We start from the raw sequence: 15,514 nt of genomic DNA on the forward strand, positions 1-15,514 counted from the left end.
AGAAAGGCAGAGAGAGTAGGAGACAGAGAATCCCAAGCAGGCTTCATGCTGTCAGCATAGAGCCCGATGCAGGGTTTGAACTCACAAACTGTGAGATCATGACCTGAGACGAAATCAAAAGTTGGATGCTTAACTGACTGAGCCACCCAGGTGCCCCAGATCCAGGAAATGTTAAATGGCAACTTGAACCACAAGGATAGGACCTACCTCATCAATGCCTTCCTCCTCATGAAAGGTCCTAGACAAGAAAAGGCAAGTCATGGTGTCTTCCTTCTTGGTGAAGAGTATAAAATCCTTCCCAATGCGCATTGAGCCCCTGAAAGGGAAGCAGAAATGGATTATTCTTCCAGGGATTTAAAAACTCATCTGAAAAAGAAGCAAATTCACCCTCTGGACCTGACTGAAACTGCCGTTAGGGGACTCTTCTCAAGACCTCCCTCCATTCTAGGACCCTGAGCTGAGGCCCACAGCCCTCATTCCTCTGCTCTTCCAGCAGCTTTCATCACTCTTCACAACCTGCCTGACACCACTTACCCACCATACAGGGCTCCCTCACCACCCTTCTAGGGCACATTCACCAGTGATCATCAGCCCCAAGTTAGTGGCACTCCCAACCTGCTGCCACAATGGTAACAATTAATCCTGCTGCTTATGCACCAGGTTCATCTCAGCGACACGAGGGCTGTTGTACTCTTTGAATGTGCCACTATCAATTTCCCTCCAGGAACTGATACCTTCAACATGCTGACCACATCCATTTCCCATCTGGTATTTCTCATTCTCTCATCAAATGGCAGAACCATCAAGGGCATAGCCCACAATCTATGCTCACAAGTCCTTGAAAAAACCCAAAAAACCCAGTATGACCCCAAGGCTCAGCTAAACCTGACCCCCCAACCATATACAATGTAATTCTTAATCACGGTTTTAAGGAGGCCTATAATTCACTCATATCTTAGAACTACAATCATCTTCTGTCTCAAAACTGTTTTGCCACCTCAAGCTCATTAAGACATAGGTGGTCCCTGCTTCTGGATGCAAGTGGTTTCTGGGAAATATGCCTTGAGGCTGGGTTCCACAAGGCAAAAGTCTAAATGGAATCAACTTCTTCCTTCCTCTGTTTGGCCACATTAAATCATCTGAGGAGCAGGCAAGAACAAGCCTTTCTGGGCAACACGGAACAGGACAGAAGTTCTAACAGTTCATGGCCCAATGAACAAAGGAACTGTTTAGCTCCTTTCTTCTGAGCAGCTTCTGGGGCTTTATGGCTACTATCTCATTAGTCTCCATAATACCCCAGGGAGGAGATGGCAGTGGGAAGCCTCATTACTCTCTTCTATTAACAAATACAAATCAGGCTGGCATGCCAAACACACAAACAAATGCCACGTCCCATTTCCCCCAAATGCTCAGGAAAACACCCAGGACACTATCCAGAGACACCCTGGGAGCTGCCAAGTTCTCTTTCTTATCCTCCAGTTCTGGGATACTGGCAATGCTCCTTCCCCTGACAATTTCACAGCCCTCCTCCTTCTTCCCTGAAGCTTAAAGGTGGCAAATGAGGCACATTACCTTACCTCTGTCAAAGCTTGCTCTTGCCCTAATTTGGCAAAAATTCTCACTTTGTGCCTCTTTCTTCACTCTTTGAACCTGACCTTGGAGGCTGAAGAGCAACAATCCCAAAAATACCATCTGTCTGATGGCTTCCTTGCTTCTCAGCCCTATTCTCACTACAAATCACTCCCTCCCAAAACGCTTTTTCAACTTCTGAATTGGTTTGAAAATAAATACAGTCTCAACACTAGATGGCTCCAACCTCAATGGGTCCTTTACAAATATCATTTTACTAAAATATGCTAATAACACTCTCAACTTCCTAGTCTTCTAAGCAGTCAGAGTCACATTTTGTTTGCTCCTCAAACTTGCTCTCTAAGAAAGAATGTCAAAGAGTAGAACCCCATTTTCTAGATTAGGAAACAGATTTCAGAGACATGAAACAGCTTGCCTACGGTCACAAAACTGCTAAAACCAGTTAGGAGGAGGCTGGCCTACAATCCAGAAGGGAAGTCAGGGCTTCTTTTATCACACTGACTCTAGAAGGCTTCAATCATTGGGGACTTAGAGCACCAGTACTGGAATCACCAGGGGAACCCACAGATTTCTTGACTCAGTGAATCAGGCCAGGAATCTGCCATGGAAAGATCAAAAGAGAAATAAGAATCCAAACTAGGGGTGCCTGGGTGACTCAGTTGGTTACGCGTCCAACTCTAGGTTTTGGCTCATGTCATGATCTCACAGTCATGAGTTCAGGCCCCACATCAGGCTCTGTGCTGACAACGCAGAGCCTGCTTGGTATTCTCTCTCTCTCTGCCCCTCCCCTGCTTGCTTGCGCTTGCTCACTCTCTCTCAAAATAAATAAACTTAAAAAAAAAAAGAATCCAGAAACTAGTCTAGGGCCCTCACAGCAATGAAAGCATTTAATCCTGAACTTACTTGGTATGTATTATAATCCTAATTTACATATGAGGAAACTGAGGGTCACAGAAGTAATTAAGTGGCTGAGGTGAGATTTGAACTTTAGTTTGTGTGACTGAAGTGAGATGAACAACAGCTCCAGCTCTGCAGTTAGAAGGATCTGGTTCTTATCTCAGCAGCTCTACACTCAGACCAATATTTTTATACCTTTGGACAAATCACCTCATCCCCATAAACCTCCAATTCCTCACTGGAAAGTGAGAATAATAGTACCTACACCACAAAGGGGTATAATGAGAATTAAGTGAAATCACCCAAGTTTTTAGCATAGTGCCTGGCACATGGTAAGTGCCTATTATTTCCATTTGGCTTCTCCCCTGAAAAACAAATCAAGAAGTCCAGGTACCATGTCCCTGACATCTGTGTAAGCATTCTCTTTCCTTGTCACACACCCAAAGCACACTGCATGTGAGGGACTACTGATACTGTTGACTAACCAAAGCACCATCCTCTCTCAAACAAAACAACACGTTTCCACAGCAAGACTGAAAACGTGACTCAGAATTCCATTTGTACAAACTCCAATTCCACTAAATCTTATTTCATCCAAAGGTATGTACAGCTGGAAGTGAGCACTTCAGAAATAGAAACCCTTCTCTTGGGGCTTCACTCAAAACCAGAACAACACATTCCAAACACCAAACAAGTGGGAACCAAGGGCTGAGAAAGAAGTCCCAAGAGATTTGAAGACATTAGGTAGGTCCCTGCTATAAGGTCCAGTAGGACATATGAGTGGAGACCCTGTCTTCTGGAAGGGAGGGTTCAGATCTTTTTTACTCACCCTGGATCCTCAGTGCCTGGCTCAAAGTATGATGTGTAGCAGGCACCCAGGGAACAGTGCTGTGACACGAAGCAACCCTTCACCATCTCAGATATTCCAACCCCAAAAACAACCACCTGCATCCTCAACCACAGGGTAAAAATAATTTTCCTCAGGAGGAGAGATGCGGTTCCTGAGCACACTGCCAAGAGAAAACTATAGCTTCTCTCACCCCAATTGGTTTAGAATGTTCATACTTTTCAATTCGTAAGGAAAACTACAGATTTAGAATAAGTCCCCAAACTACCACTTCTTTTGGACTTTTCTTCTGTTCCAGAGTTACAGTGATGAAGGGATAAGGAGCAAGAAAGTTTTCACTAGACAGAAGCGAGAGAGCACTGCTTGATTTTGTACTGAGTCCTATGACAGGTTTCTGGTATACTTACGATTTTAACCCATTCCCATACTGCCCAATCTGGGTGGACTCAGGCGTTCGCTTGGCTGACTTCCCAAACTGGATCACACTGGCAGCATCACCTGAAGTGGCAGGCACAAAAGAAAGTGAAGCGTTTGCATTTCTTTCCCAGGATCCTCAAAAATCAAAGATCTGAACCTTGTTAAATCCAAGCAGGGCTGTGTGTCTACTAAAAAGATTTTCTGAAGAAATTCACAACCATGAGGCAAATGGAGGCAATCTCAGACTGGCCTGTCAGTACCACCATCACTATGAACTTATTCTATTACCAGAACATGGTATGAAGGCTGAGGGAGGCCTTTGTAGTTCTAGCTCCAGGATGTTGTGCAAGCTGATAAATACAATGTCAAGAGACAGGTAATCTGACTGACTTCAGGCTGCCATTCAGATCCTATCTCCCATGCTAGGACAAGACCTGACAAATACATTACTGGAATTAAGCCTGTGATGTTGCAACAGACTCCTCTCTCCAGGTGGATCTTCTAATCACAATAGTAAGGCAACAAAAAAACAACACATAAGTATTTTGTAAAAAGAGTTACATCCTCCCCAAAAGAAGCAATCATCTCATCACTTACTTGGATCCATTCCTGCTCCATCATCCAAAAAGCAAAGCATAAATCCTCCTCGAAGGTCCTCTCGCCTTTCTGTAAAAGAAGCACTTGCCATTACTGGGTAATTACCTACCAGAGGGTGGCAACATGGGTAAAATTAGAATGTATACCAACGTGACATTTGATTCAAAAAGGTTAGGATGACAAATCTGGCGCCTCCTTCTAACAGCCCTAGCTAGTGTGAGGTAAATGTCCGAGGCCTTTAGAGTAGGCCTTACTATCAAAGGTTCTCTAATGTTTTCTAGTTCATGACAAAGCTTGAGAGAATCTTTGAGGGCAGGAAATACCTGGCTCAATAAACTAACCACACCAAGAACCATTAAATATGCATGTATTTCACACAAATCTCAATCATCCTTCTGCCTGCCTCTTTCCACTTGGATTACTTCTACATCTGCCTTTTGCCATGTACCCCAAGCCACTAAAGTACTCCAACTACTACACATTCTACCTTATCAACACTGCTCAAATTCAACAGGGCATCTCCTTTGTGGGTTATGTTTGGAGTAGCCATCACACAAAGTGATCAAGACAGACATGCTATGGGCACAGTGGTGACAGCTACTATCCAGACAAACTGCTAAGTCTATTTGTGATGAGCCCCAGGCTAACTTGAGTTTCTGGGCTATCTGTATTTATTGCCACAGCTTCTGCTTGCTACACATTCTTGAAATGGCTCCCTAACCTAGGAATGAGATGGCACAAGGTGTAGTGAGAACTGCCCGGTTCCCAGTTGGACCTGCTCAACTGAAAGGAAGAACAGTCTTTTGACAAAAGTCCTTTGAGGGGCGCCTGGTGGCTCAGTCGGTTAAGTGTCCAACTCTGGCTCAGGTCATGATCTCACATTTTGTGGGTTCAAGCCCTGAATCGGGTTCTGTGCTGACAGCTCAGAGCCTGGAGCCTGTTTCAGATTCTGTGTCTCCCTCTCTCTCTCTGCCCTCCTTTACTCATGCTCTGTCTCTCTCTGCCTCAAAAATAAATTTAAAAAAAAAATTTTTTTTTTAAAGTCCTTTGACAGTGCAGCCATGGCAAGGCATCCTGGTTGACAGGAAGGGAACAAAACAAACTGGCTGCCATTTCAGTAGGTGGAAGAACCTCTTCTTTCAGTAGCTGTCTTCTGCAGCAGGAGGTGTTTACTCAAAGTAGTCCAGGTCTAAGTATGTCACAAACACTAAAGAAGAGATTCTTAAATACGGAAAAGGATCATACTGGAGTTTCCAAGGTGCCTTTAGCCAATGATGAGGACTGTGTTGGCAAAGGAGGAATAGCACAGGCTTTAGAATCAGGAGAGCACTTCTATTAAAAGAAAGGTCTATGTAAGGTACTACAGGGACAAGCCCAAGACAGCTTTGGAGCCTACTTCCTAACTGAGAACTTTTTTGTCTCCCCAAGCTACAGTTCACCAACTTTATATACTATCTAAGGAGAGGAATCTCAGTTTAAAATACTCTTTGTCCTCCCCTGAGGCTAAAGATTCAAGTAAGTCATGATCACCTTCTGTTAAATGAACTAGTTGGTATAATTTAAAACACTATTTCAAAAGTACTATAAACCGTAAAGATTTTCAAGTATCACTAAATGTTCAGGAAGCTAGCTCTGCTGGAACATTAATCACAAGTGCTTCTTGAAAGTTCAAGAACAAGGACCTTCCTGGAAGTACTACTGGTAGATAAGAAAATTTCTCCTTATGGCAGTGCCTCTTATCATAGTATGGAGAATCCAAATGAAACATAGTGAGCAGGAGCAAGTGTAAGAAAAAGGCTTCAAAATTTCCTTCTAGAGGAAGCAAGGTACCACATGGAGGCTCAAACTAGGTCAGATTCAGAGCATGGTAAAAGAAATGTTCTAAATCTTACCAAGAGCCATTTGCTGTACACTTCAGCCATAAAATGTACATAAAGACTCTGCTTTGGGATTCAGAAATTGGTTCAAGCCAAGTGCATTTCAGAAGTCCTCAAAGATTACTGGCATTTCTTGAACACTAAATAAGAAGTTACTTCTAGGCCCTTGTGTTTGTTAGAATAGGATTTGCAGGTTGTTTTAACATAAAATCACCACTTAACAGTGGGTCTGAGATACTTTCTTGTTCAAGGACTTAATTTCAAAGATTTTTCACATGGTTCACAAGCGTAAGAGATCCACCAGTAGAGGATCCTCCTGGCCACACAGTGATCAACAGCCTGTATGTAGCTAGTAGTAATCAAGTCCATGGTCATGTGCAACACTGCCTCAGGGCCAAGAGAGACTAGTTGACACAGCAGTCACTTCTTCAATTTTGCAAATATGCAATGCAGTATCTTCATCTGGCTACAATGCTTATCCTAATCACTCATTTATTCAATGAGCATTTACTGAGCACTTCCTCTGTGCCTGGCTCTGTGATGAGACGACAGTAAACAATAAAGATATGATCACTGCCTTAATGGAACTTAGAGTTCAATAGCTGCTACTCTCTGTAGAAGACCAGGTAAGCAGGAGGGTTTAAACAGGAGACCAAGAAGAGTTAACAGCTAGAGCGAAATGTAGTATGTGTGTAAGAATCAGCTGACGACCTTGTTAAAAATACAGATTCTGGGGGCGCCTGGGTGGCTTAGTCGGTTAAGCATCCAACTTTCGCTTGAGTCATGATCTCGCGGTTCGTGGGTTCGAGCCCCGCGTCGGGCTCTGTGCTGACTGCCAACTCAGAGCCTGGAGCCTGTTTCAGAGTCTGTGACTCCCTCTCTCTAACCCTCCCCTGCACACGCTGTCTCTCTCTCTCTCCTAGAAATAAATAAAACATTAAAAAAATTTTAAAAACAAAATACAGATTCTGGGCCCTACTCTGGACAGTCTGTGTGAGTCTGAGGTGGTACCTGAGAATTTGTATTTCTAACAAGTTCCACAGGTGATGCTCTCCATCAAAAGACCATTATTTTAAGAAGCACTGAGCTAGAGAATCAAGAATCCATCTCATCCCTGTTCAAAACAATCTCCCCAGACATTCCACGAGTTAGAGATATATTCCTAACACCTGATATTTACTTTAATCAACTGAATGATGTATGAAGCCTCCAAGCAAAGAATTTTGATGAAGAACAGGGAGTTCTGGAGAGAGGAGAGTCTGAGCAGCTGGGGGCTGTATGCTTCCACTCCCATCATACATTTTGTAACCAAGACAGGGAGGGCAAAGCCAAACTGCTTTCTTTGCAGTTGTGCCTCAGATCCTGGTAGCAGCAATGTAAGATTATCAGAACAAATTTGGAAGAATGTACATCTAAGTTCCCCCTAGTATGGCCAAGTCTAGCTTCTACAAATCAGCCTAACATCACATATCTCATCATCCAACTCTCACTGGGGAGAAGACAGGAAAAAGAAAGAAGCAGGAGAAATGTAAAATGGAGCTAATAAATCAAAAGTCAGAGATAATAATGTTATCCTTAGAAGTTGTAAGTTGTAATAAAATGACATCGAAGTTCTTGTTCTTTCGCCATCTGAGCACTATTCATTTCAGTTTCATGTGCTCTTATTTTCCATTTAGTAACTATGATTTGGCATCACAAAAAAGGTCTTTCATCGAAAAGTGACATTGCCTATACAAAGAAGTCAAGAAAGTCAATAAAAATACCAAATCTACTTCTGAAAGGCACATTATGGCCCCATCTAATGGGAATGCTTTGGGTGAACCAACACCTCTGCACTTTAAGAGTCTGGTTCCTTTGTCACCCTTCTTAGGTTTAAATACAATCGTTTAAAATGTGACTTTCTAGTGAATTCAAACTAAATCTGATATTTGAAGGGATTTCCAAGTTCAGTGTCAATCTAGTTTCAGAATGGGAGACAGGAAAATAGTTTCCCCTCTGTACCAATAATAAGAACTTCATAGTACCAGGATATTACTAATTCTATTATTCTACTTGTAAAATGAGGTTGCTTTTATTCCTATTGAATGTGTTAATATGGGGAGAAAAGTGTGAAGTGATACCTCAGCCAAGACTCCCATTCTTGAGCTATTTGGACTAAAACCTTTTTCCAAAATGCTGTAGTACTTAGTGCTTCTATCACACCATTTAATCCTTAACTGTCTTGACAGTTCCCTTAAAATCAAGTTATTGTTCTCTAATCATCTGCAGAGTGCTCTCTCTCCAATTAGAAACTTAAGTTCTCTAATGAGAACTTAGAAAAGGCCCCATCACACCCTTTCTGGACTCCTCTCAAAGCACAACAGCAGTAAGAACATTGAACAAAGAATAAATGCACTGTAGGCCCTTTTCATTTAAATTGAAATCCAACTGTTCTGCTGCATTTTGAGTGTAATGGACTAAATTTTCTTAGTGAAATTTACCCACCAAAGGTAGAAGGATGGGACAGAAATGATCTCTGTTTAAAACTGTTTCTTTCTAATAGACTCAGCTCTGATGATTTGTCCTTTGAATGTCACTTGGAGTAGAGGCCCATTCTCTGCTTTACCATCTGTGCAATGATTAAAACTGCAGTTTCTTTAAGAGGTAGCTGTAATTGCTCCTCATTATAGCACACTTGAGATTTAGATACACAGTAACTTGGGAATGGTGTCTCCATTTGGCCTTAGAGTTTAAGTAACCATTTTCTAACACTCTTACGCTATGCCTTTTTCTTGTTCCTTTCTTCTAAAAATAAAAAAGTCTTATTTTCACCACTTTGGCATAGCCTTTTGAGCAGAAGGCTTTCAGAATTTAAGCAATATAGCTGGCTTTTAGCTGTTCTAAATGATTTTCTTTGCCCTAAAGAAAATGTGCATGAGAAATCCATCATATCTAGAGAGAATCATCATAATTATATAACACTGGAGGTTCTGAGAATCACTTCTTAGTTATGTGCTTGTTCCCATTTATCAAGTGAGTGAGTCCATGAAGAGGGGTTATTTAATAACTGTATATTCTCACAAAAACACTCCAGTATTCTCAAATGTTAGTCAGTGTTATTCAAAACATTAGCCTAAACCTTTCAGAAAACTTCAGAAAATTGTCAGAAAAACAGATTATGCTAGCCAAATTGGATTTAGAAGCTATCTTCCCCTATTTCGCTTCCAAATTTCCAGCATTCAAATGACCAAAAAACATGCTGGTACAAACACTGAACAAGCAGAAAGCAAACCAAAAATGATAATTTAAAATTTTTAAAAAACCAACAATAATGACTAAGAATTCTTCCACTGTTGTACTCCCCTCCAGAGGGAGGGGGAAAAAAAGAATTTTACTACCAAACAGCAGAGCCAATTAAATAAGAAAAATAGTAGACACTGTTAGTATCTTTAAATTCCAAGCAAAGTAGCCCTCCTTTCTGACACTTCTGCCTGAGAACATCTCCTCAGTGAACTCCAGTGCCAACCCAGTTAACCCAATTGCTTCATCTAACTGCCACCAGCAACCCTCCAAGTCCTGGCTGAGGTCTCAGAGAGAAAGTGGCCTCCAACAAGCTTTCTTTGGCCATATGTATCAGTAAAATCAACCTATCAGTAAGCCAAACAACAAAATCACTGGTACTTGCAACTATGTTCCCCATTACTCTACTCCATCAACCTATAAATCTCTCAGTGGCTACTTGACTAAATCTATAGATTGGACACCACATGTTAGTTCACTTGCACCAATATTCTTGGTTTCTATTAAATGCCTAACCAAGAATGCCATTTCTACCTGTGACCTGGAATAATCATGTCATCTCCCTAGGCTCTTAGGCATTTCTTCTTAGGCATAGCAATAAATGCATTCAAAGGAACTGAATGTCAGAAGGAAGGACTGACATCTAACTTAGACTTACCTGCATAAATATCTATTCTGGTGGCATCAGCATCTCTGCAATAAAAGAAAAAATCAAGATCCAACTGAAAATATGAACTATCAACCATCAAAATGCATAATACTTAAGTGGGATCCATACTATTTTGAGTCTATTTTCAGTAAGTCACACAGAAATTCTGTATCCATTACACTTTCACACTTAGCAATAGTATTTTCCTTATGTATCTGTGAAACACTTCTGAAGCTCTAAATTATTTAAACTAATCACATGATACATAAGGCCTGGATACATGTTTTAAATACAGATTTCACAGTAAAAATATCTATAGGATAAGAAAGAGCATCCTCCTTTACACACTAAAAACAATGACTCATAACTGTGTTTCTCTCACCCCTTTGATTGCAATAATGAAAAATGTTCCGGTAATTTGTCCATTTTTTTCTCACAAAATGTTGAGGGGAAAAAAACATCATCTGCCACAAAGCCTATGAAAAATCAGGTCTCATGGTATACACACTACAGTCAGCATACTAATTCACAAGCTCATAATCTTATCTTCCCTAACTTAGAAAGGAAGTTGGGGCATTCCTTTAGACTCCAACCATCAGCTGAAATACAAGTTCAGTCATCAATAATGGCTTGAATGTAATGTAGTCCAATTCTGCCAACCACAGGCAAGGAAAATGAGGCATGGAGAGTTTCCTCAGTTTTATTTTTATTTATTTTATTATTTTGAGAGAGACAGACAGAGAAACAGAGCACAAGTAAGGGAGGGACAGAGACAGGAGACACAGAATCCAAAGCAGGCTCCAAGCTCTGAACTGTCAGTACAGAGCCTAATGCAGGGCTTGAACCCACAAACCTATCATGACTTGAGCCAAAGTCAGACGCTCAACTGACTGAGCCACCCAGGGCACCCTGAGTTTCATCAGTTTTAAGTGAGAAAAAAATAAAATCCACTCAAATCCATGCAGTTCTATATGTACTTATTCCTAAAAACATAAATACATTTTCAAATATGAGAAAGATTAGCAAAATGTATGCATGAGCAGGAACATATACTCCCAGGAATCTCCAGTTCACCACAGGATGTACAAATAGGCAGTCTGCCACAGCACACCATGGTCTCACTAAGCTAACAGTGGCAAAGTCATAGTTCCATTAAGCTACAGCATTTTTAAATTGAATACAAAAATTATGAGTCAACTAGGATTGAAAAAAAATGGAACTTTTCTGGTTAAACAACTTATTAACAAGCACACTTTCATGAACAATCCAGTGAATAATAAAATTAATTGGAGCATAGGTTTATAGTATAGTCATAGGTATAGACAGAAAATTACCCAGCAAACTCATTAACTGGGGATCTGTTTAGAAAGTACTTCTACTGTCAGGCATCCATGTGGCTCAGTCAGTTAGGCATCTGACTTTTGAATTTGGTTCAGGTCATGGTCTCCTGATTCATGGAATTAAGTCTCATGTCAGGCTCCACACTGAAAGCACAGAGCCTGCTTGGGATTCTCTCTCTCCTTGCCCTTCCTCCGCTTGTGTACACACACACACACGCAGGTGTGCATTTTCTCTCGCAAAATAAACTAATTAAAGAAAACAAAGTACTTCTTCAACTCTTACCCTCTTCCTTCATTAGTCATCAACATTGTCAATAAGCAATGTGTCTGAATTTTATGTTTGCATTCAGAAATAAAACTAAGATAATATTTTCCTTATTAACAGAATCTTGATTTGGATGTTGCTATTTGATTATCTCTGAGGTAACCCAAACTTTCCAAACTTGCACAGTAACATTTATAGACTTCTATCACAAAGAACTCAATGTAACACAGTGCTGAAGACCTTCTTCCAAGAACAACTACTAACAATAGAAGATACTTTGATCAACTAGAGTCAATGAAATATACATTTTGGGAACACACAAAACTCTGCCATAATTTTCAAGACTTTAGACGGTGTACTGTTTTGGTAACACAAATTAAATAAGATCTTGTCTGTCTCATTAACTTGATTGCTAAATTTCTATCTTAATTCCTTGCATTTCACTGCAATTATCTTGTTCTAATACACAAGGGAAGACAACTTTGAAGGTCATAAGTTCACTAATTTTAGGAGAAGCAATTGGTGAATTAATGTTAATCAAGTAAAGTGAAAGTATCAACTAACATGCTTATTAAAAATACATTTGGGGTAAAAGGCCTCTTAGGAAGGAACTGCAACTGCTTACAAAACTGTCTCCCTCCCCAAGTCTTCAGAGAGCAATGGTCACAACAACCCAAAAAGATTTAAGCACAGACCGTATGCCCTAACAACTACATACCTTGCATTATCAACCAGTTCAGCAAGAGCACCAAACAAGAATTCGTGAGTAGTTCTGAAATGATAAATACTAAGAATCAGCAAAAGAATTACAGAATTGAAGTATGACACCTAATAAGTCAAGGTTATAAAATATTAAAAAGTTTTTAGAAAACCTAAATTTGCCATTTGGACTGTCAATTTACACTACTGAAACTTCCCCTCAATTTGAGCCTTTAAGAGCTTTCTAAGCCCCCTCAAATGTTAATCTATCAAAACTTGTTGTCTACTCATGTTTACTACAATATTAAGAAACCCACTCTGAAGCATTAAGATTCCTATGTGTATTTACTACTTTAAACTTTTTAAACAGTATTTTTCACTATTCATGTTCTGTCTAGAAAAATGTCTGTATTTTATTTTTCATTGCCTTAATCAGCTGTCAGTTTCTACATATCTCTAAGCATACTCAATGGGCAATTTGCTAACATTCTGCTTTATCAATGCTTGTACGTTATCTATTGGTGAAAAAAGAAAACCCATTTGCTTCTGTGCAGTTTATAAGCAAAATATTCCATTTGAAAGTGAAGTCAAAGGGGAGGATAATCTATTTCCTGACTTCCCAATTCTAGCTAAAAACAACTTTCTCCACATTAAAGAAGGGAATCCAAGACCCTGTTGAACATTTCCTCTTAAAAGGACAATAGCTTGGCGTGTTCTTCCTAAGGTCCTTGTTAGCCCTTTCAAGGTCATTTCTTTTCTAGGAGGCTGCTCAAAGTTGGATTAGATAAATACACAATTACCATTATTATTCATAACTCAATAAATATAATATGTATGCTAATATGTATCCTTAAATTCTTTCTCCATTTACACTTTGTGCTATTTCCCATAATAGCCCACTTTAGATATAAAAGTAAAATGCGTCCACATAGAAACCTTGACTTTTGATTAAAGAAAATATAAAATCATTAACCTAAATAATACATTAACATCATCAATTTTTCAAAAATAAACCAAATTATACCCACTAATTTTTTTTTTTGCATAACTGTTGCAGCCATTAAAGTGAAAATTTCTAAAAATTTAGAATGAAATATACCAAAATTAAAAAGTCAGTGTTCAGGATCTCTGATCACTTACTACACCATGTAAAACTTAAAACAAATTGTAAAATATTTGCTTATAAACACCCAAAACTGAACTGTCCAGGATTCCTGGTTTCCCTTCATGTTAACCAACAAATTTTTACAACTGCAAACTTTGAATTAAAACTATCTGTTACTGAAAGAAAAAAAGGTTATTGGAATTTTAGTAAGAACTTTTTCCCATGAGATCAGTGAATATATCTGTTGCTAATCCAAGATGGCACCCATAAACAGGGCTTAGTAGAAGTAGAAATTTATCTCCAATTCACCTAGAAAGAGTTCAAATTCTTCTGACCAAAATCCAATCCTTAATTATTTTACATGGAAAGAAAAACAATCTCAGGGGCACCTGGGTGGCTCAGTCAGTTAAGCGTCCAACTTTGGCTCAGGTCATGATCTCTCTGCTGTTCGTGGGTTCGAGCCCCGAATCGGGCCTTGCTGACTGCTCAGAGCCTGGAGCCTCCAGACTCATGTGTCTCCCTCTCTCTCTGCCCCTCCCCCACTGTCTCTCTCTCAAAAATAAATAACCATTAAAAATATTGTTTTAAGAAAAATAATTTCGAGGAAAAAGCCTGTATAAAGAACACATATCTTTAATTAAAAATATTTAAGTCTCTATAATCATCTTAAATCCTTCACATTATCAACTGAAGAAACAAAGAAGTATTCCGTAGATTACTAAAGAAATAGGAAGAAATGTTAGAAAATTAAGGTGATTTGCTAAAGGTAATATAATTTAAAAGTAAATATAGGGGCGCCTGGGTGGCTTAGTCGGTTAAGCGTCCGACTTTCCGACTTTCGCTTGGGTCATGATCTCGCGGTTTGTGGGTTCGAGCCCCGCGTCGGGCTCTGTGCTGACTGCCAGCTCGGAGCCTGGAGCCTGTTTCAGTCTGTGACTCCCTCTCTCTGACCCTCCCCTGCTCACGCTGTCTCTCTCTCCTAGAAATAAATAAAACATTAAAAAAAAAAAAATAAAAGTAAATCTAACATTTGCTCTCAAGCTTTCAACCTGTCATTTTACTGTCCGATCAAAACTAACTAACCACAAAGTGAATTACTCTTCCATCCTCTAATTTTTTAATTTTGAGAATTGTTATATAAAAATATTAAATAACAAATTCTATTGCAATATTTCTTATTTCAATAAAAAGTTGTACTTTATAGTCAAGGAAATTCAGAAATATAACTCCTTTAACCAAAAACCACCACCACAAGAATGGGACTACAATTTATATACAGGAATCTTTGGAATAAATGTATCAAAGAAAGAAGTACCGGCTTCGATGGTAAGAACAGTGAATATGAACAATCTTCAAAACTTACTCTAATACCTTTTGTCATCAGAGCAAAGAAATGGGGAAATGGGGACTGTAGGGGTACCTGGGTGGCTCATTCAGTTAGGTGTCTGACTTCGGCTCAGGTCGTGACCTCACAGGTTTGTGAACTCGAGCCTCCTCCCCCCACCCCCCCAATAGGGCTCTGTACTGACAGCTTAGAGCCTGGAGCCTGCTTAGGATTCTGTGTCGTTCTCTCTCTCTCTCTGCCTCTGCTTCACTTGTTCTTTGCCCCTCTCTCTCTCAAAAATGAAAACTTTAAAAAAAATTTTTTAAAGAAATGGTGACTGCTTCTCAGCAATATATATTTCTGACTGCTTCAAATGAAAACTGCTTCACATGAAAATGAGAGATACTCAGAATTCAATAAGATCTCAATAGGGCAAAGGCAAAGCATCTCTGGCTAAGTTTTCACTGCTTTATACACAATGTTTAGAAATGTGCCTTGTAGGGGCGCCTGGGTGGCTTAGTCGGTTGAGCGTCCGACTTTCGCTTGGGTCATGATCTCGCGGTTCGTGGGTTCGAGCCCCGCGTCGGGCTCTGTGCTGACTGCCAGCTCGGAGCCTGGAGCCTGTTTC

The 15,514-nt window shown here is 40.0% G+C and overlaps 1 protein-coding gene across 5 annotated transcripts in view; it reads right to left on the bottom strand.

The window, feature by feature from the left end:
• The window catches only part of MORC2 (MORC family CW-type zinc finger 2), a 43,810-nt gene that overhangs the window by 21,631 nt on the left and 6,665 nt on the right, over positions 1 to 15,514 (bottom strand). For all 5 annotated transcript variants that reach the window (XM_039225667.1, XM_039225655.1, XM_039225651.1 and 2 more), the window contains exons 2-6: positions 12,477 to 12,530; positions 10,163 to 10,197; positions 4,349 to 4,417; positions 3,742 to 3,832; positions 208 to 316 (exon numbers count right to left, since the gene is read on the bottom strand). In XM_039225667.1, coding sequence (XP_039081598.1) covers positions 208 to 316; positions 3,742 to 3,832; positions 4,349 to 4,417; positions 10,163 to 10,197; positions 12,477 to 12,530 — 358 coding nt within the window. The remainder of the gene's footprint in view (positions 1 to 207; positions 317 to 3,741; positions 3,833 to 4,348; positions 4,418 to 10,162; positions 10,198 to 12,476; positions 12,531 to 15,514) is intronic.

This window comes from Hyaena hyaena, unplaced genomic scaffold (assembly GCF_003009895.1).
Source record: "Hyaena hyaena isolate Hyena2069 unplaced genomic scaffold, ASM300989v1 scaffold_19, whole genome shotgun sequence".
NCBI classification, from domain to species: domain Eukaryota; kingdom Metazoa; phylum Chordata; class Mammalia; order Carnivora; family Hyaenidae; genus Hyaena; species Hyaena hyaena.